Below are 23,472 nucleotides of genomic sequence, written 5' to 3' on the forward strand. Positions count from 1 at the left end.
AGAATTATACAAGTCAGGTTTCAAACAGGTAACTGATGTTGTGTTAACACTTTAATCAATGTACCAGCAGCTTAGCAGGAACTAGTTAGCCAGTTCTTGTGGCTGCAAAGTAGACCATAGCTTGATATTTCTTTAAAAATCAGGAGGAGCTACCTACTTGGCCATTACTACAATGTGACAGGAGGACTGTGTGCCTGTCGTCCAATGATCACCTGTTGCTGCTCTATTCTGAGCTGGCAAGAAACCTTTGAAGTCTCTTCCTGCTGTGGTGAACAGCACAGACTGAAATACAGGTCTTTGCATGTGTGGAGGAGGCATTCAGGAAAGCAGACTCTGGAAGTAGTACAAGAAGGATTACATAAAGGAAGTACGTAAATGCTACTAAATGATGATGTGTCAGTAAAACCCCAGAACATTAGTTATAACTTCCCCATGATTTCTGCAACTGTCTCTTTCCCTCCTTTCCCTAGTTGTTCTCAATCCAGTTTAAATAGATTCTTTGTGCTAATACAAGAGGATGACTCAAATATTTTCACTTCTAACTAAGTGTTCTATGTGAATTAGTATTTAAAGAAAGCTTGTAAGAGAAAAATGATGCCCAACCTAATGAGAGCTTTTCAGAGGTGTAGTATTGCTTTGGTTAAAATTAAAATTTTCTGTCTTTCCCAGTTTCAAAGGAAAATCCCTATTTGTACATTTGTGCTGCGCTTGTTCATTTTCATCTGATGATACGGAACATGGTACTTTTTTACACAGATGTAACAAATAACATTACAGCTGCTCCTTATTTGATCTTCTAAACAGACAAAGATGTGCAAGGATTCTGCCTGCTCCCTCTTTCCCACCGTGTCATCTGTTGTTTGGGAAAGAGTCCTAATTTGCAGCAGATACAAAACTATTTGTCGAGTTGCAGGTTTGCCAAAAATAAATGAAACCATTAATTACTACATTTTTTGAGCAGCTGTTAATGGATTGGGATAAGAAAACTGTACATTAGACTACTGGTTAATTACAAGAACTGTAATTGTTTAATGTGGCTTTTGCGGAATGAAATTACAGTACCAGAGGAGGTAAATTCAGACAGTTTTTGAAAATTATACATGAAGACGTGCACTCACACTGCAGTAAAGCAGAGGAATGCATGGCTGTTTTACCAGGTGATTCACTTCTGCCATCACATGAACACATGTTCTCAACAAAAAATACTTTAAAAGAAAGTAATAATTAAACATGCTTTTTAATTCAAGTGTAAAATTACTAAAGGTAGTAAGTTAATGTCTCGTAACCCCAGAGCTAATAATACAGGAGATTCAGATATAACATTAAAATCCAAATGTGTTTACATCATTAGAAATTAACAACTAAGCAGTTTTATCTCCTCTTTGGAGTGCCGTGAAGCAGTAACTGTACTGTTATGATTGGTGCTTAATAATATTTGCAGTTCCAGATTAAATTATGTGAATGTTTGAGGACACATTGCTTTCCTCCCTTGCTGTCACCCTCAGGGACAACATTATTCCATCAGTTTGGTATTATTCTTCACTGGGAAGGATAAAAGATGATGCCATTTTGGGAGAGGGCAATTCCTGATTGAGTTTTCTATACTGTAGCCTTATTTTTAGGGTCCTGAAAAGATTTGCACTTGGGAGAGGACAGGGCAATGATAGTTTGATTGTTTTTTCAAAATGTAGCCAGTATTTGATGCTTTGATTTAATGGAAATCTTAAAGCCTCAGTAGTGGTTCATGAGTAGATTTAAAGTATCTATTGACTAAGTGACCTAGTTTAGTCTAGTTACTAGATGTTTTTAAAGTATCACTTTTTAACTCAACTTCCATAATGAGACCTTTGCAAAAGTAGCAGAAGTTTGGAACTGTGCTCTGTTTTGAAAATACATTTTTCCATGTGATCTGAGCATTTTCTTTGCATCTTTAATGCAAAACTGATTAAGTACAAAACCACAAGCTGAATTTTGTTGTTCTTGCACTAAAATCTAATATACTTTATAATAATGTACATAAATAAGCTGCTAAATAATGAAAATTTGTAATTCAAAATTCAATTCCAGGTACACATGAATATGTTAACTCAGAGGAAGTTAATTTTTCCTGATTTTAAAAAATATGTATAATAAAAAATCAGATAACTACTAGAAATTATATACCTCTGGATCATCCCAGTGTACTACCTGAATTGATTTTTTCCCCTGAATGAACTGATAGCAAATTTCTCACTTTCAAGTACCAAAATTTTAGCACATGCTATGCTTGTTTCTCACACTTATCTGCATTAGATCCTCTCTCTTGCTTTGTTTTTGCTTCACAGCTCAAACTTTGTTTATCTCAGCTTACCTGTCAAAATACTAACAGCATAAGGATAAAGTTAAGTTGAAGACCCTTCCTGCTGTGTAAGGTGTGAGCAGGAGCTGTGCACAGTGACTAGCATTGTAGTTCCACAGACTGTTTCACCTGTGGTTAAGCAACACTGAAGTCCAAGGAGGTTGTTACGGAATCTGGTTTTCCAGACTCATTTATCCTATCATCTCCCCCACCATGAGAAATTTGGGTTTGTCTCTGTGTTTCACCACACAGGCACGTGAAAGCTGGTTATCATAAGGATGAATAGCCATGCATGAAGGAAGGATGGGTTTACCTCTTTCTGGTTTTATTGTGCGTTAAACTGTTCGTGCAATTTTTACGTCGAGTTCCTACCAATCTCAAAAGGATCCCTGAATCTCATATATGCAAACCAGTATCCCCCGGTGCACTAAAATTCTGAGGTGTAGGCACACTGAGTTCTATTCAGACTGGTTTTCTGTAAGTAAACAAAGAGTTTAGAAGAAAATTTGGATAGAAAGAGAAGAAAATTTGTTTCAAATTAGGTAAAATTTTAATGTTTTTCTTTGTTGATATTTTGAAATTGTGATCATTTATTATAACAATACGTTTTAGCCTGTCTAGAAACTAACACTCACTAACTGTCATAGACAAAAGGAAGCAAAGGACACTGATTTTTGAATTTCGGATTTATTTTTGCCTTTCTGCAGCTCCTTTATATATGTATTTTTATAAGTGTTGATATTACTAACTACTAAGACAAAGCAGACGGACAGAAGTGAAGCTTTTACTGTGAAAGAATTTAGAAACTAAAAAGGACCAAAAAAAAAAGTCAGTGGTTTTTTAACTTTCTATTAGCTGCTCTCCTTTGCTATTAGAAAGTCAAATTTTTCATTCACTCCTGCACATTTAGATCTCTTGTACTCAATGGAGTTGCTTGACAGTAACTGAAGTGAATGGGTGCAGAGTGTTAGGAAGCATAATTTGCTTAACTTTCTGTCTTAGCTTTAGGGTCTCATCCCGACTTGCATACAATTACATATTTGTTTATCAGATTATTGACTGAATTATAAGTGTACTGTCTTGGCCAGACAATGAGATTGTTGGACGAATTGTTTCTTAAGCCCGGTATTAAAAATAGAGAAGTGAGAGGGACTAACGAGGAGAATGATGCTGGAGTCCAGCTGCAGAGCTGTTATTTTCTTGGAACCAATTGGAAGGCAATAGGTTAAGGACTGACCAATGGTTGTAATATGACAAAAAGCTTCTGAATCACTAGTCTAGATCAAGGTCTGAATGGCTTATTAAAAATCATTACATTGTGCTGACTGTTTACCTATGTTACTTGAAGTATCGGTTTCTTATAGTGGACCAAATTAATCCCAGTTGGCCGTGCTTGCTCACCTTCCCAGCACAGAGCTGAATAAAGAAATTGGCTTCCAGGTTGTGTTGAGTGCTTCCAAACTGATAAAGCATTTTCTTTCTTCCGTTTTTGAGCTACTGTATTGCATATTTGGAGTTTTAGTGTTGCTTCTTGTCCCGTACCTGTTTTAAAAGTAAAGGAATTTGAACACAACACTAATGTTTGCAATAATTTAACCTAACTCTATATGACTGCAATCCAGAATTTTAAGATGTGGTTTTTAAAGTCTTTTCAACAAAATACATTTATCCCATACTGAGTTTATTTAGTGAGTATCACACTTGGTAAACAAATATGTATCCAGAAATATCTGGAAGAAATAGTGTAGCTGAATAAACTATTGAGTCCTTCCATTAAAGTATCTGCTCAAGTTCATGTTTACTGCTTAAGTCATAAAGATATTTTCCAAGTCACTTCAGAGCTGTATCGGAGCCCATATCTCTGCAATATCAACAATGTTGTTGCAAGATGAAGAAGAAGCCAAAGAATATTTGCTTTAGAATTTGTGAAACAATATTGTCCTCTAACAGGATGGTATTTTATTAGTGCAACCTATTTTCAAACTACATTTCACCATTGCATGAACATGAGCATTATTTTTATCAGGTGTTGCTTGACACTAAACAGTAGTGGAACTTACTGCCAAAAATATTTAGAAATATTCTGAATGAAAATGAAATTTATATTCTTAATGAGTATAAATATTAATTTCCTCTTTTGAAAATGTGAAATCATGTCATTCATTGAAGAAAACTGAAGGTTTTAGCTATTTAATTTTTGACAGAATTGGATTTTTGGGGTATATTTCCTCAGTTTTCCTTGGTGACTTGTTTGTACACCAAGATATTGGTTTGGATTTGCCTTTGTGTAATTCATATACTTTTGATCAATTCCAACTCATGCCCAATTATATTACACTAAATTAACATAATTCAACAGATGTTGATATTTAAATGTTTTCTGGCATTCACATCTTGGACAGCTGTCTTAGAGCTTGGGGAAAAGGCAAACATTTAGAGTTAAATGCTGAACATATGCTTAAATTACTAATTAGAACCAAGAAAAAACAATGCATTATCCTTTCTGAGGGCAGTAGGCCTCTACTACTGAACTGGTTTTTTTAGGAACTCATTTTGCAAGTAAAGTGCATAAGTGACTTGAGATTGGGTGTCAAAACATAGGTAGTGATACAAGTTTTTATTTTCCATCATGTGTGCTAAAATTATGCCAGTGTGGAGTTGAATGTGTCGATTTGTAGAGTTCAGATAAATTTTGGAACAACTACTGTGTCTGAATGACAAAAGTGCTGAGAAACATAACGGAAAGGAATGTGTTAGGATATAGTATTAAGTGATGAGGTAATCTGGTGGGGCCAGGGGAAGGTTGTATTCTAGTCATAATAGAATTGCACTGGGACTTTCAGTAATACAGGTATGTCACCCTTATGCTTGAAGTTATGTTGTGAACAGATTGGCATTGTATGAAAGGAGTTTGATAGAGTTGCATGGGTTTATCACATCTGTTTAAGATGTAATAAAAGGAAAATAAAGTGCATAGCTCTTCTGGTTAATGTAATGGTTTTTGCACTTGCAGAGGTAGATGAAGCAATTTGTTATATAGATGATGTCATTCTTTAGACAAGTTTGAAGAAAAGCTTTACTGTTTGTAAAGGATGAGGAGGAATCAAGCGTGGAACTGATTTCACCTGAGTGGTGTCTGAGAAAAGTGACACAAAGAGGAAAGCAAGAGAGTGAAAGAATGCCTTCTGCATTTGAATGGACAAGGAACCATCCCTCTCTGATTGTCCATGGGGCACATGCATTACTGCCTGTTGCCCTACTCAGGGCATTCAAATAGAGACCAGGGGCTGCATTCATGTTCTGGCCAAGCTCTGTACCGCAAAGGAAAGAGAATATCTTTCCTTATAAAATTCCTTAGCCATTATTTTTCATATATTTTTCCTCAAAAAGAAACATGCCTTGCATATTTCTGTGTAATATTATGAAACTACCATGCATCTTTTCTCTGGTTATATTGATATACATGCTAGAGACAAAGATTTAGTATTTGTTATACCTAGATAATACAGAATAGTCTTCCCAAATTTACAGCACCATTTGCCTAGTACTTGTATTTGGCATGATACCTTTTGATTAAGTCCATACTTCTGGAGACTCAGTCAAGTGGAAGTGCAGAATTTTATGTTCATCTTATTTAATTAGCGAAAAGTGTTATAGGATGTTTAGAAAGACATATATAGTAGGGCTTTAATGGTGTTTACCTCTAAACTTATCATAAACTTTTCCATGTATTCCAGTGCTCTTGAAGCCATTGTCTGCTACTTGTGGTAATTTAGATACATACAGTGAGAGTTAAAGTTCATCTAAAGTTCACATAAACTCTCTTATTTAAGCAGTGCTCATGGATGCAGTTCCATTGGCGACCAGATAACAGCAAAGTTGCATTTTAAGCCACATAGAAAATGAGATAGACTGTGCTACAGGTCTATTCTGTGTATGGACATGAGAATCATTTATCTGATATTTTTGTGTAAAAGGTATTTAAATAGTGGGAAATTTGCTCAGATTATTCTTTGATTTTTATAGAGTTAAGCTGTTCCACACATGCTGATTTTTGTAATCATTTTATTGGCTTTCTTCTCTGCTCCACAATTGAGTTCTGTTTTTTCATTTTTAACTGCTGCTGTGAACATCACTTCCATTTCAGTTTATAAGAAATTGTCCAGTAATTTCAAGCTTAAGGGGAGTCGTGGTCCTCACTGCATTCTGTCTTCAGTCATATCCATATGAATATCTATTTTCTATCCATATTTTAAGACTGAGAACTGACAGTTTCAGTTAGATTTCCCCTTCAAAATAATTCTCTCAAGTCCCTTCTAAAATGCAAACTAGTCAACTTTTGCATTATTGTGATGTCTTGTGAAAGAAGTTCACATATAAACTTTTATCAAGCCTCTCTATTAGCTGAAGCATTCAGCAGTGATAAACTTGCAGAGTTCTACAGCCATCTGCAGGAATGCATTGATACTGTGGCAGAACGGGGTGTAACTGTTTGCTGAATGTTTGTTCCTCAGGTGAGAGAGATGCTAAGTGGAATATAATGGATAGGCAAGTATTGATCATTACCAATTCATCAAATTATGGAATAGAAATCAGTGTTCTTGAAAACATTGCATCATAATAATATGCTACATAGGATTTTCGAAGTTGGAGTACAGAAACTTGATAAATACTATTAAACAAAAAACACACTCTTCCCCACCGGTCTTTGTTATTAATCAATACTTGCGTGCATCTTAGACACAGAGTGTAAAACCATCACCTCCATCACTTACAACTAATCTTAGCAATGTTGTAGTGTCATCTGGTAAGCAGTTTCACAGTAAATATACTAAGGGACAAAATCAAAATTAAGTTGCCTTCAGTGTTGTAACCATCAGCACAATTATAGTGCACCAATGATAGCAACTGCATTGGTATCAAATAAAGAAATGCAGTTTGCAGGGCAAGTGACAGCTGCTAACAGCAGACAGAAAAAGTAAAGTGGTCGACAGACTTGTTTTTACAATGAGACATAGAAAACAAGCGCGCAAATGTTTTGTGTTTAATACACAAGCACACAGAATTCACCCTAGGAGATGACAGTCTTGCTAGTTTTGGCCACTGTGTTAGTGCCTATGAAGCCTGTACTCACTGTTTAAAGTTGTCTTCATTGCACCTTTCTGAAGAGACTGTAGAACAGTTACTGCATTTAAGTAGGGTCTTTTAATCTTGGTGGAGAGGGATTGAGGTTTTTTGGGTTTGGTGGTGGGTTGGGGTTTTGTTTTGGTTTTTTACACCTGGATGATAGTGACTGCAGAAGCACGTAATAAACCAGAGAGCTAGAGCACATGTTCAGGACTTTCTACTGTCCTACAGCCATTTTACTGTATTGTTCTTCTCAATGACTGGACTGGTGAACTTTGAACTGGCAAAGGTGATAACTACTCGTGAAAGGGTGAAGAACAACTTTGGGTTCTCAGCTCAGAAGGTGGATTGCATTTAAATCAGCACAGCTGTAGGTTCCCCCACAGAACAAGATGTTTATTTGGAGAATTTAACCAAATGGTCCATGGACTGCAAAGGTCAGAGTAGATAAAAATCTGACCTGTGGCCTCTTACAAATGTCTTGGAGAGGTGAATATGTGTAACTGCTGAAAAGGTACTCATCAAAAATATTTGCTTAATGAGCTATGAAAATTACAGAAAAAGAGATTGTGTTGTGTAAACGCAGATATAAATGGTTGGGGACCTTAAAGAGACAATTCCAGGCACGTTACCATAATAAGGGCAATTACCTTGAAAAAAACTGATAAACTGCAACTATTTAAGAAGGGAATAACAAAATTTCTGTCAGAGTGAATGTTTCACAAAAATGCATAGTGAAAATGCTTGTGAATTGCTTTACATGTCATTGCTTCTATAAAAGTGTTTGCGGTCTCAAATCTGATTTTGTGGGGTTTATTTATTATTTCAATAGCTTTGTTGTTATTGCTGCCTTCCCAGTCTGTCTTCATTTTTGAGGCTCTTATTTACCACGTAGAAAGGAGACTCTAAACACTGTGTGCAAGATGAAAAATGAATAAAAATTGACAGCGGCTTTTCCAGTGTTTTGTTTAATACGTTGAGGCATGACACAACAACAACAACAACAACAACAAAAATTCTTGGCATGCTAGTGTAAGTTCACACCAGCCTGGCTTTTGCAGCCCTCTTTTTTCCCTCTGCCACAACTTTGCCGCTGCTATGACACTTGCAGGCCTGCTCGGCCGTGGTGCAGCTGATGCCCTGTCCATGCTCATATTTTTCTTATTGACAGTGAGTGTTCTTGCCAAACGCCAGGGACCATAGTCACATCTGTTTGTCTCCCAAGCTTGTCTGAGGCTGCTTGGGAACACTTTTTATCCAGAGGGCAGCTTTAACTAGGCCTAATACTCTGAAAAGCCTCTATTTGTAAATGCATACAATGAGGCGACAAGTTCCTGTTGTCTTTCCTTAAAAATTATTCCATTTGACACTGCTTGCTCCAGTCCCTGTCACCAGCACGTCAAAAGCCAGGTTTTCAGGCAAGGTGGTCTTAACAAGTTTTATTTTTTCCCTAATAAAATGCCTAGCTTCCCTCCGGAGCACTATTTATAAATGATAGCTGGAAGCAAGCTAGGGGTAAGTAGAGAGAAGTCAGGCAAATAGCTTCCTTCCTTTCTGTAATCCATGCTCTTCTGATTTAATGCTAAGAAACATAATGCTGAACTTAACCTGATTGAGGGTCAGAGTTCTCCTTCCTTTATAATACCCCCATTACAGGCATTTCAAAACGTACTGTGCAGCTTCAGAATACTGCTTCTTTTTGTCTAACCTGCCAGTTCCAGAGCAGTAATAGTTCTTGTCTGATCCTCTTAAATAAATAAATAAATGAATGAATAAGAGCTTTTTGTTTTGCTGTGATCTACATTGGCAGAGCATATCAAATGTTAAGCCCTGGCAAAGGCAAATGGCGCTTTAGAGTTGCAAGTTAGCTGAACGTTTGGTGGTAGTGACCATAAAACTGGGTCTGACAAAGCTTAATTGATACTCTAGCATTTTGTTATTTATTTTTAGTGTACAGAATTTTCAACGACAACAAAGAAATACCCACTCTCACCTTGGCTGGTGATTGGGTTGTTGTGCTCGGCAAAGGCGAATGATTCATTTATGCTGAAGGAACAAGGCTGCCTTTCAGACATTCATTGATTTTAAATTAAAAAGTAACTGCTATGTTCTACATGAAGGGTGACAACAATAACAAAGTAGTCCTTACTTAGTGTTATTTGTTGCAACTCCATTCCCTGTGCCTGGAGGAAAAGTGGGGAGACCCCAGTACCATAATCTTACAGATCAATAATCTAGATATCTCAATGTAGTGTAACAGATAATCAATTCTGGTAAAATAACTCAAACGCTGCTCACTGTTACTGCTGTGGCTCAGGTCTTCAGGTTCAACTGCCTGACTTTATTAATTTTTATCTTTCATCCTACTTGTATTTCTGAAGACTTTCCCCCTTTTTCATTCAGAAAACAAGAATTGCGCACTGTAGAACATATAATTGATCACACAACTTATCCTACATGTTTGATTCCAATGTTAAATACTGATTTATTGATAATCAGACATCTGAAATGTTTTTTTGTCTAATAATTTTTCCCCATTTTGAATTTAAGTATTAATTTTCTTTATCATACAAGCAGTTATGAAAGGGTTACACTTATTGATTTCTTATTTCAACTGTGTTCAGTTTCCAAATGTTAAAATAGGATACAATTTCAGCTTAGAATTACAAGGAAAACATCTGTCTTAAAAACAGTGAGAAATAAGTGTTGAAATAGGGGTTCACTCTAGGTGAAGCTAGAGTGCACTTCTCTGTGAAACTTGAGTTTCTTGGAATATTTTATTACTTAAATACTAGCACTGTGGTACTTGTTAATTTATTGTAACTTTTTAGAAAAAATATGCAGAGGATTGTACGTTGTCATCTTATTCATCAAGGCATTGTTGTCACTCTTTTACATTATTGAGCAGATCTGAGGTCTCTCAACATTATATGACCATTTGTTATTCATTTAGAAGCAGCACAGCTTTAAAAAGTTTATAAATGCAGTAAAGGGTACGTCATATATCCACACTGAAAACAGATCCCATGAGTGACAGATTGTTACTATGCTACAGCAAATTGTCAGATGCAATTTTCACCGTGTAATTTTATCAAAATTCACTACACTTCTGTGGTAAGAAACACCGTTCTCAGTAATATTTATGAAAACATATTAAAATTGTGCAGTTCAGAAATCACTACATCTCCCCCCCCTCTGTTCTAGTTCTTACCAAAAAAAAAATGTCAGCTGCATATATTCAATTCTGCAGGCACTGTACATTATTTAAGAAAAATACTAACTATAATTGTCCTTCAAGATTCTGTTCCAAAATTCATCATTTGAGAATTCCACATTTGCCCTTTTCTGTGGTACCTGACTTCTAACAGCTGTCTTTAATGTGTAGGATTTGCTTGTTTACCATCCTCTGCAGCTCCACCAATTTTCCAGTCTCCAAGTGTAAGCTCATAATTTTTTAAGGAGTCTTCCAGATAGTGCTTCCACAGTATTCTCACAACTTGGCAGTGGATTAGAATAGGATAAATTGCTGTGCTACAAGTTTATTTCATGCACATTTGAAGACTTTACTGTTTCATGTTTTCTCATTCATTCTTCATCTTACCTTTAAAAAAAATTGATAATATTTTCCATGTAATAAATGCTGCTCTGACAGCCAAGCATTACTAGCCAATTGATAACCTACAAACAGTATTGTGATCTCTTTAGATAATTAATCTTAGCTATTTTCCTGTCAGGAGCAACAGTGTTTTTGTTTTATGTTGAGCTAGAAAGATTGCCAGTTTTGAAAATTAAAAAGCATTCCCTTTATATTTATATTTATTCATTCCGGTAACAATTTATGATGTTGCATTTAGATACTGAGTGCTTGTCAACAAACATAATTATATTTCTATATAAACAAGATTGGTGGCTTGACTGTGCAGCTACATCTTGGTTGAGAATGTTTTGATATAGGTTCAGATTATACAAGCTGTGTATTTATGTGGCAGTTTTCTTCCTTTGTTAATAGTTTTCTCCTATAATTACTTCCAGGCAAACCAGTGTACATTTGGGATCATTGTGCATGGGAGACATCAAGCGGAGAAGGAAAGCTGCTCCCCTGCCAGGACCCACAGGTAACCAATTTCCCTGGGACAGAGCACAAACCACAAGATGTTAAATCTCTAAATACAAAGCAGCAGGTCAGTGACCTGAGGAAATGCTTGATAAATTCAGTAACTTCCCGTATAACTTCAGAAATGTTCTATCTTTATTTATTAATAGAGATTAAGAAAAAAATAGGCTCTCCTCATTCTCCCTCAAACATTTCCAATTTCCAGTCCTTTGTAGCACAGCACTTCTTTAAAGAGAATAAGTCTTTCTTCATGTACTGAGACAGCAAAGATTACTGCTTATGTCTCTTCAAGCATTACAAGGAAGGAGACATAAGGTATTTTTTTTCTGTGTGGAATGCATATGAATGCTCTAAATACCCTGCACAGTAAAGATAGGATGTGAATTCTTGGGCAAACAATTGAAAATGTGGTCATAAGTCTGTGAAACACAGCTTTCAAATTAGTGCTGTAGATTAAACAGGAAGCACTTGCAAGCACATTTGTGAAAGATTTTTACAGATGCAAGGTCACAACCATTGGATGCATTTTGCTGATGTCACAGCTGCGAAATGACTTTTTCAATACTTAGCAGTGATTTATAGGACTCTCATCAGTTTGTTATGTTAATTATGTATGTGCATACTGGAAAGATTAGCTTGTGTGTCTGCCCATGTGAGATTTTTTATATATTTCTAGTATGGAAATCTGGTTTGCATGTCCTAGTCATGTATAAATTACTATAGCAACATTTGCAACACATAGAATTCTTCAAATATATTTTAAGTAGATGTCTTTAGAGAAGCCTAATATTTGTATTCCAACTGAATTCTCTCTCCTGAAACTTCTTCGCTTCAAACCTCAGTGGCAGAAACAGACCAGGAATAATATTAAAAATGTTATAAAGGCACCTTAGTGGCAGCAGTATGAAAAAAAGAGAATCTGTGGGTCAGCTTCTAAGACTCTGAACATATGTGAAGTGAGAAAGAAAAATACTTAATGGCTGAAGAGAGAATAATATAATTATTTCTACAAGGTGATTTTCACTTCACAACTTTCAAGTACTAGAGGATGTCATTTTGTACTGAGAGGGTATCAAGTATCATGAAATTAATTTTATTATTCATTTTACCTTGGGCTTTCAGCGTTCAGGATTTTATTTTACAAGTTGGCTCCTCTGCGTAACTTTGCAAAGCCAATATTTTGATACTAAGGCAAATATGTGGTCATTCAATGTTGTGAATCCATATATTCACAATTTTAGAGATTGTTTTGCCCCAAAGTTTGCCTTTATGTGAAGAGCAACCGAGAATAATGGTGGATAAAGGTATCATATGAGGTAACTTTTAACTAATGTGGTTTTTTTTTTTCAAGTTCAAGGTAATCTTTTCAATTTTGTTCTGGGCAGAAGGATTGAGATTGTTCTTCTTTCAGTAGTTTTAGTTAGCTAAGGTATAGGAATGGGAGGACTAGATTTTATGTAGAAGAATTTGTGAACTAACTTTTTTAAAGAAAGAACAAAAGTTGTTTACATGAACAGAAGTTGGAAATGAAAAAAGCATTCTCCTAATAATTGTCCATATTTAACACCGTAGTGAAACCTGAAAGGCTATCTGTAAATGAATCATTAACTGCAAGTGTTTTCTTCAGCTATATGAGTGGCAAATCAGCAAAGTTTTCCCTAATACAAGCCAATGTGTTGATAACAGTATTTTTGAAATTGTCATCTGCATTTGAAAAAAATTACTTTGGTAAATTAATTGTTGTAGCGATATGCACAGTGTTGAAAATGGTCATTTATATATTTAGCTTCAGTAGTACTGATGGGAATGACTGGCGATCCTAACGAGGTATCGAAACGTTCCCTGGTTTTGAGTCTCACAAGGGTAGCACCTGCTACTTTCAGACACCTTACAAAGCCAGAGACTTTTGTAGCAAGCAGTGTGATTGGTTAAACATTTATTAATTGTGACAAGAACACCCAATTTATTTCAGTACTCCAGCTTATTTACTGCTCTTTCACCTTTGTATTTTGTATTGAAAAAATAAAATGAATATTGATAGAGTTAGATATTGATTTCTAAATTTATAGCCTGTTCTCAGCCTGCAGTCAAAGTCACATACCAATAGGTTTTTATATATTAGTAACAAAGGATGTAACTTTACTTGTACAGCATTGAGAAACTATTGAAGCAAGAAAGTTTGAGCAGCACAGAGCATTTTATAGTTTCAAAAATGTCATCTGTAAAGGTGAAAAAAATATATGTTAAAAGCATTGAATAAAATGGGAGACAATATAGGCATGGATGGTTAGGAGCTGACAGTAGTGTCATATTCTGTCTTTTTTAACTAAGATAAATTTTCTGGTTTGTGGATGTTTGATATATCCCATCTGTGTATTATTGAACCTACATAGTTAATTAACTAAAACCCAATACTAGTAAAAATTGTTTACTTCCTGCAATTCAAGAATTAGGTGTTGGACATCTTAAATACTTTTTTGCACAACTTCTTCCATGAAACAGATATTATTTCAGTGATTCTGTTCACATCTGGGACCAGGTCATTCCCAATGACCTTATGCACCCTCCAAACTACCCCAGAGGTAGAACTGTTTCATGTGACACCCTGATGTATTCCACTGCAGCAACACAGCGCTCTCAAGTTTTTATAAAAACCTCTTAGACAAACTAATCCATTGTCATAGAAATAGCCCTACCAGAACTGGGTCCAGTTTAATGTCAGTAATAACAAAACAGCAACAACAACAACAACAAAATTTTTATGCAAGACAAAGGACATTCTTTGCAAAGTATTGTTACTACTTGAAACACATTTATTGGGAAAATTTACAGTAATTTCAGTCTTAGATTATTTAGTTTAAGTCTCATATCAAACCAGTAGGTGCTACAGAATTTTAGATGCCATACACTGAATATGCATTTACCCCAGTTCCTTTCCAATTGACTATCTTCTTCTGTACAAGCTTTTCTTTTTATCATCTCATGTTAAATCTTTGATATCTTTTAGATATTTATTTTTTTTTAGTAACTAACCTCTAAGTCTTAAATTTTGGAAAAAATCATCAAATTCTGCTTTATATCTGTGGGATGCTAGTAACTTAATTTACAGTTTGTAGAAAGTGTGATTCAGAACAAAAAAAGTCAAGTTTCACTTGTATGCCTTGTCAATAACCATTTATTTTTATTTCAAAACATTCTTTTTACTCTGATGTCACATTGTGTGCTTTACAGTTTGGAGCAGTGTTGAAAACCTGCAAAAACCAATTATAAAAAGAGAAAGCTATTTTGTACTTTAAATATAGAAAATGTGTATATAAAATAGATAAATTACTGTGAATGTTATGGGCACTTTAATATTTACATTTTGCAAAAGCAAATTTCAGATGTCATTTTCTTTATCTAGTTGGCATGTTGCATGCACATGCTACACTTCAGGCTGGTACTGATTGAAATGACCAAGTTAAAAGTCTCATTTTAAAGAATGTGTTTTAATGAAAAATATGACAGATTCTTAATTACAGCAGAAATACTGAGCACTGCTATAATGCCATCATGACTCACTTTAACAAGGTAATCAAAAGGGTACATGTTTTCATTCCTTTTTAAAAATTGCCAGCGGAACAGCTAAGCAAACTATTTTGCTGATGCTTAATATGTCAGTGATTAAAAATCAGACCTGAATATCTGCAGTACCAAAATGATGATTTGAAAAAGATTGTGATTACGGTGTGATAACAGAGGTGGCTGAGGCTAAGTTTGTGGTGAAGGTCAATTTAGCGAAATAGTTGCAGAGGAAAGGTAGATTTTTGGGTACTTGGATGAACTGACTGTAAATTTCCGAAACTCTAGATAAACTATTATGTGCCTACTTTCTTTTTGGCTTGATTCAGTGCTTTGCTGTCTGCTAAATGTACAGCTCCATATGCAGAAATCCCTTGTCACAGGTCAATACAACATTGGCACATGTTGTGAACACTTTCCCTTATTGCATTTTGACATTTCTTATCCTTACTGCCGAAGTCCTTTCTGGCATACACATCATGCCTGCTTGGTTATCCAGCCTATGGACACTCATTTTTCTTTGGTTGGTTTCTGCAAGAGATTAAACTTTAGGGACTTCTCTCTGTTTGTTTCTTCTACCATATTGTCTGACTAAAGTAGTTACAAAATTAAAAGATCGCAGAATGCCATGCAGTATTGGAAACTGCCGTCCCTTCAAAGCAAACGTCTTTTCGTGTTGAGCTTGAGGTGACTGGTTCAGGCAGGGACTCTTACATACCAACACCAGAATAATGAAGAAAGTTCAGTAATAAGCCTTAGAAGACCCACAATGCAACAAGAACCAAGTTTATACTGGAAAATTCCTGATGTTTTTCTTGTGATCTAGAGATAAGACAGTATTCTGCAGGCTGTACGCACAGCCATATAAAGTCAAGAAGAAACGTTCAGGTTGATAGAAGATGACTGTACCTGCCTTTTCTAAGTGCTGTTGTCTTCTGAAAAGTGAAAGCTTAAAAAATAATTCCCCAAATTACTCTGGGTGTCTTTCCTAAGGTAGCTGTTTCTGGTTGTGGAAAGCGTTCAAATTGCCTCCACTGGGAGCTAAACTTGATGATCCTCTTGGGTCCCTTCCAACTTGAGATATTCTATGATTTTATGGATTTTTATTTTTTTTTACTTCACTTTCAAGAATCATAAACTAGCTTAACAGAGAATATCACCAATGAGAGCATCCTTAATGCAGAGGAAATTTCTGCAAAAAAAGGCTAAACCAGGCATTTTTTTGCACTTTCCAAAGGTATGTTTCATTAAACAGTTGTACCCTTGAGAATAGCTTTGAATGAAACTGAGAGGTGCCAGTAGGGAGACTCATTCTCAAGGGCACTTATGTGCTCTGCAAGTTCTGCACATTCTCTGCCAGGTGTCGTCATAAAGTGGTTCCCCACAGAGACAAACCACCTCCGTTTCATTTGCAGTTTCTTAGAACCATCACTTCTTTTAGATGGGCTGATGCAGTTTTCCTAGAACTCAGCCAATGGAAGAAGTACCTGATATTTCTGTCAGTCTGTTTTAGGTTGGTAATACCAAAGGACTTTTGCTAACCACAGGTGGTTTGGGAGTTAAAATGTGCAAGGGGGAAATATGTGTAGTTTTTCCTCAGTCAACATAATTACCTATCCTAGCTCTCCACAACAACCTCTCAGTCGATGGTGAGTAGTTTTTCTTCCTCCTGAGAGAATAGGGAGCACTCCTGCAGATAGTCCCTGGTATAGCTTGTGCAAAAATCACTTTTCTTGAAGGTTTTTCAGCATAGAATTTACTTTTTGAATAACAAAGCTTTATGCAGAAGGTTTCTGGCACTTCAGAGAAATAAAAATACCTGTTTAGGATGTCAGAAAATGAAATTCATTGATCAGGTCTCCAGTGCAGGTAAGTTTTGGATTTCTGTTTTCCGTCTATACTGTAAAAGCTTTGCAATTGGTGTAAAAGTTTTAGATAAAACCTGTTGTACATACTTGTCATACTTTGGATTTCACAAAGAAAATTTTTGCTTTGGATTTCCACTAAAATGAGAGGAAATTTGGATTTATTGATTATAAGAGTTTACCTTTCAGCTTATATATTGACACTTGCCAATGCTGATGTAATAACTAAGATTCATGTTCTGATGCCTTCATTACTGACAGAGGGATCTCAGTGAGCATTGTTTGCATAAATAAATAGGCAAATGGTTACCTAGCCCATAGTAAAAAATATGCAGATATATTTGTCTAGGATTAATTAATCAATATTCATTTTTAAATTAAGATAATTTGACTGAAGATAATGCTCCAACCACATAAACACAGAACAGGAAATAGAAGTGAAACTTCACCTCCAGTATCCTGCCAATCCATCCCAAGTTGAGTTAGGGTCAGATAGAGCTACAGTGATGTGCATAGTCCTAATAATCAGCTTAATCCTCCATCATTCTGCTGAAATTAACAATAACTGTGCTCTCCAGCTTACTCCACAATATTAATGTGATTTAAATCCTTTCCCTGTGGGTTTCAGTGTAAGGCTGCAAGTCTTTCGCTAAAAGTCATGGAATGCACATGAGACGGGATCAATTTTGCTGAATTTTGAGGGGTTTGAACAGAACTTTGAAATGTTCCTCAGTGAGAATGCTTCTCTCAAAGTGCCATCCAGTGACAGTGTTTTTGTCATCATAGATAACTGACCTCCTTTGGACCCAAGTGAAAAGTCAATATTGGGTATTCAAGAGATTCCCCTTACAGAGGGGTAAATGGGAATCTAATGATACCAACTCTTCCAACCAGTTTTAGTAGTCGTAAAGACTGAATGGGCATGATGTTTTAACTCCACACAAAGTGTAGTCCAATAAAGAATGGAAAGAGAAGAGCACCTGCAACTCCAATTCCAAGTGATCTGTGTTACTGGATAACCAGTTGTACCTAAAATTCACTGTCTCAGTTTTCATGGGTGTGTGAATTCATGTTTATATATTCAGGAGCGTTGAAAATGGGTTTAAATCTGGAGTCTATGCTGCAAGAAAGAGTGCATTCACCCAGGCCACAATTATGTGACTGTTCCTTTAATACCCCTTGTGACGGGGCAGTAGGAATGAAACTGTGGCAGTGCAGATATTAATGAATGGATGCAGGGTAAATGTGGAGGTTTCCAGCACCTGGTGAAATCATAGCTATGTCCTCTCTGCTATTCTTATCTCTCTGTTAGAATAAAATTCAATGCAAGCAGATTCACCTGAACTATAATCATTCTAGGCTTATTCTTCAGACGGTCTTAGATAGCTGAGTGTGAGTGATGTGTAAAAGTCTGGTATAATAATGCAGTCTCAAATATTAGCTAAAAATTTTCATAGCTGAGTTGTTTTAGTTTGGGGGGGGGTTCTTTTTTACGTATACAGCCATAGTATACTGAATTTTGAAAACCACTCCAGGTACTGATTTTTAAAATTACCGTATGGGTGTTGGCTGTGCTTCTGATGCTGTCTGCACAATTATCCAAAACTATTTTAAAAACATAAACATCTAGGCAGTCTGATTCCCATTTTGCTAGTTAGAGCTGGCATAAAAAGATAAACTACAGCAATATATTATTCTGATTGCATTCCTTGTAAAATTGTCTTGTGTATCAGGATCAATCCCTACTGTTCTGAGCTCATCTGTCTGATAGGAGTCAGAAAAGAAAAAGAATAGATGAAATATTAAATGCTTTCAGAAAATGAGGGAGAAAGTGCACTGGCTTTTAAAGAGAAGCAGCATGTATCGTTTCGCCTTCCATTGGCTGTTTATCCAACATCAATACAACACTTTAGGAGCCAAATTACTAAACAAGCTGCCAATTAGGCTTGCAGTCAGCTGGATAGATTAGTGGCTAAGAGAGGCAGATACAAGATTTTCATCTCTTGAGCCAATTACGCAAGTGAATTACCATCCACAATGCTCCTTGGAAGATTTGAGGTAGAAAGACTGACTCTGCTGTGATAGACATAAGTGAGATCCAGGGTAGGGGGTAAGGGTTAGCAGGCCATGTATTGCAAAAATTACCCAAGCAAAAAAGAGATCCTTCTAGGAAAGGATTTAAAGGATTTAAGGCTGCTGGGAGCGATAGAAGAGGAAATAATAGTTGTGGTATGCTCTGCGAAGGCATTGCTGTTCTGCTCACAAGTCTTAATCATATAAAAGAAAGATGAAAGGGCAAGACTATATTTATGTACAGTGTCATTTTCTCAGAGCTGTTTAAAAACCCGTTTTCTTAACATCAAAAATAGTTCAGTGCCAGAGACAAAATTCCTTCACTATGCCTTCATTTGTTTCTTCCAGCTGGGGAGGGAGGAACCAAACCACATTTTCTTAAAAGGGTTATCTGAAGATTGAACCTATCTGTATTCTGATTTTATTCAGACCAATATAAACCAAACATGCTTGATGTTTGTCTTATCCAGCAATTGGACCATACAAATAAATATTGTCACAATAGTGGTTTATGGGGTCACAGTTCCTTTATTGTTCTATAATACACGATAACTTAAATGTTGAGCTTTTAATTTGTAGAAGCATTTTGCAAATAAAATGGATCTGTCAGAGGAAAACTGTTCATAGGCTCATTTGTTTCCTGATGAGAATGTTGTACACTGGTGTAACATTGTTTCTTAAACATGAAGCAAATTTAAAAGCTGAACTTTTGCAAGCTGCTGTATCCAAAAATGATTAAACAGATGTGAAGCCTGCAGCAGCATTAGACCTCTGATCTGATTTTAGCTTACAGATGGAATTAAATTAATTCATGGCAATCACTGTAAAATCAAGGGTATGGCACTGAATGCTAGTGTACTGTTTAACCAGGACATACCTGTCTCAACAGCTGTTAAGAAAAAATTACATACCTTTATTTTTCATTGAAACCTGCCTTTAATGCCATCATAAATATCATACCAAAATTAAACAAATGTGATGAGTTTTTTGGTTTCCCCTTCCCAGTTTTGTCACTTACTCCTCATAGGTTTCATATCCCATGTATGTAAGGTCATATGCATCATACATGTAGACCTTGAAGTGTATCTATTCATATACACAAAGGTTTGAGGATGGCCTTTTTTTCTTTCAATTGGCAGTATTACAAAAAGAAGGAGCATAAGTGAGGGTATTTCACAGTGTTGTCTTTTCAAAGAAGTTACTGTTCCTCCTTGCTTGTGTAATGGCAACCACTTCTACATGCAGAACATTCATCTAATAGATCAGGAGCCAGTTGTTACGGTTGCTAAAAACATTTTCAGTCTACAGAAAGAAAAGGCTCTGCACAGCAGATTTCTGCAAATTACTAGTGCAGAGACTTCCTTGTAACTCCTGGAACCCCAGAAAACCTCGTACAGCAATAACCTTAGAAAAATGCCCCTCCAAGTTTTTTTTTTTAATCTGATTTTGCATAGTTATTTTTTGTGGGACGACACAGCGGGTTGATTTTGCTCTTGCTCCTGGGTGGGTCAAGACTGAACACGTCCCAGAGGTAGCACAACCGTTTTCAAGGCCACTGTGCTTGGACCGTTCTCTCTAACAGGCCCTACTGGCTAGTCCAAGAAGTGCCATAGGCATGAATTAAAAACTGAACTTGAAGATGAATATTACAAGGACAATTACTGCTTTTAATTAGAAAATAAAAGCCCAAAGCACAGGAATGGGGGTCAGGGGAATAGCACACAGTGTAGCATGATTTTTAAGAGCTCTCTCCCGTCATGCAGTCAATCAGCAATGCAAATGTTTTTTTTTTCCCCAGTTGCTGATTGCTCGTGAAATGGAGGAAAGGGGCAATACCACTGTCCATATTCTTTGGATTTAAGTAAAATATGTTGCATTACAGATAAATTTTTCAAATGATGTGTGAAAATTGGAGGAATATCAAAGACAGATATAGATAGTACCTGTATAGCAGCTGACTATACTGCAAAAGAATGGTCTGCATATATTAAATATTTTTCACAATTCAAATAAGAGCTATCCATATTCACCTCATTTACAAGAAGGAGTAATTAGTCAATTAGTAATATAGGCAAAATGGTTGGGGGTATGGTTTTGCCTTATTCTTGCCACAGTACAAAGCCTTCAAACACATTATTCTTTGGACAGTGTATGTTGTTTGACTGTTTGCTCAAAAGGGGATTGTGAAGCCAAGTTTATTGTGGTTTCTCTTCTCTTTTCTCTTCTCTTTCTTTTTCTTTTTTTTTTTTTTTAATATGATGCCATACAAGAGTAAAACAGAACTCTTTTTAACAGGAGATAGAAAAGTATGTACAGTGGAGGGGAAAATAGTTACAGTGTACATTTTAGAAGTACTTAAATGTCTTCAAAAACAAATTATTCCAATTATCCTGTCACAAAAAAAAAAAATTGAACTACTTCAAAAGGTATCAAAAATAGAAACAGCAGTTTACTAAATAACATGTCAGGGTACAGATTGTTCTTTCATATATCTTCTTTGTGAGGTTCCTCTCTGGCTGTCTTGTGAATTGAAATTCATACAGAAAGGTACATCTGTTACAGGAAAAGGTCTGTAGGTTTTTTCCCCTAATAGACTAACAAAAAAGCTGTTTACATTGTGTCAGTCTATGCCTTGCATACCGTTCCAGCAGCATTGCTGCCTTTGCCTAGGCAGCATTATGAGTGGTTTAATGTTTCCAATTTTTAGATGTCATGAAATACACTCTTTCCTGCTTAGCGGATCTGTTGGATCTTTCTTCCCCTTTAAGTTTCCCCCTTAATTGTTCCACAGACATTTACTGGAATGATGCTTCATTTCCTATCATCCCTTCTCACTAAAACCGGACCAAAACTTCCAGGATTTTACCTGTGAGGCTTACCAGAACTTTTGTTGAACAGTACCCTTTTTTCTTTCCCTTTTCTCTGAGTTGGAAAATTGCAAAGGAACTAGGAAGGTTGCAAAGCCTGTGTTGTGTATGCCAGGCAGTGCCAGGGACTCGTCTGTATAAAAATTGTCTCTGCCTGTGGGGGCCTGAAAAGAAAGGAAGTCTTGGACATTGAATTTTGTGCTGGTCAGTTCAAGAGGAACCCTCTCGGGGACTTGAGGCTGCTGACTTAAAAGCCTTTATTTTAAGCCTAGCATTAAGCATAGCTTCAAACCAGTATTAAAGGATACCTTCCCTCAATGCACTCCCTTTTTTCTTTGACTCAGGAACTGAGATAGTGGAAAGCTCTCTGCCTTTTATGTAGCCAGTGTTTTACTGAATATGAACAAATCGATAGTGGATAATGCTGGACTGAAAGTTCATCATCACAATCATCATGAGGTTTTTAATGTGCACCTCTTGTTTTTAATTTCTGTCTGTGTATGCGGTTTCCACTGGGGGACTTTACTTTTTGTCTGTGAGTGTTTGATAAATTAGGCTTTTCAGAAGCTCATGTTCAACTTTTCTTGTGTTCTTGTTTAGTAAGTTAATATAATGAAAAGCCAGGTGCTTGTCAATGGTAAATTCTTGACTGAAGACATTATAGTCTTCAAAAACCCAAAACCATAGTCTACAGTATTTTTCAAAAATTAGCAGGCCAGAATAAATAGGTAGATAAATAAACAGGTAGTTTTGGAAGCTGAGGACACGGAAGGGGTTTTTTGTTCTGTTGTCAGAGGAAGGGAGATGTTGAATAATGCTGAAAACAAAATCCAGCTGCCTACATGCAACTGTTTGTGTTAGCTCAACAACATCATCCCTTTTTAAAACTGTTTGCATGGTGGAACTTGATAAGTTTTAATGCAGATTCTTGAAATAAGTATCATTTGTATCCCTCCTGCAAAATAGTTTTAGATGGGAAGGCTTTTCCACGCATCATCTCCAAACCCTGGTTTGAGGATTTGGATGAAGGGGAAGAAACAGCTTTGTTGTGTTCACCTCACTTTTTTTTTATGGAGAAAAAAAGAACCTGTTATTAAAAAATTAAATCAGTTACACTAACACTTGCTGACACTCTTTTCTGCAGTATGTGTGCAGCTTTTCTCAAATATCTCGATGCTGTGGAGAGCAGTGTGTGTAAACAGCACTTAAAAACATTGAAAATACCAAAAGTAGACTTGGATGTATCAAATCTCACAATGTTCACTAAAAGAGAAACTGAGTAAAAATATAGCTGAATTTCAGAGTAGGTGACCACTTGTCTGTACTGTTTCTGTAACAGCTGTAATGGTTTAATCAGAACTTCTTTATTGGGTTTTCTTGAAGGAGATCTTAAGCATCAATAAATATTGCTAAGAATGGAATGATAGTCGTGTTAGTATGATGTGTTTCTCCTTAATAGCTGTATAGGACTAGAAATTCAGGTAATTTTACCAGTGTATTGGTAGACTTGTGCAGGTGATTTACGTT

General features: G+C 36.1%; 1 protein-coding gene across 1 annotated transcript in view; it reads left to right on the plus strand.

Moving 5' to 3' along the window:
• Window positions 1-23,472, plus strand: part of GPATCH2 (G-patch domain containing 2) — a 124,400-nt gene that overhangs the window by 96,987 nt on the left and 3,941 nt on the right. The window contains exon 9 of the mRNA XM_032683511.1: window positions 11,498-11,580. Within this exon, the coding sequence (XP_032539402.1) occupies window positions 11,498-11,580 (83 nt within the window). The remainder of the gene's footprint in view (window positions 1-11,497; window positions 11,581-23,472) is intronic.

This window comes from Chiroxiphia lanceolata, chromosome 3 (assembly GCF_009829145.1).
Source record: "Chiroxiphia lanceolata isolate bChiLan1 chromosome 3, bChiLan1.pri, whole genome shotgun sequence".
NCBI classification, from domain to species: domain Eukaryota; kingdom Metazoa; phylum Chordata; class Aves; order Passeriformes; family Pipridae; genus Chiroxiphia; species Chiroxiphia lanceolata.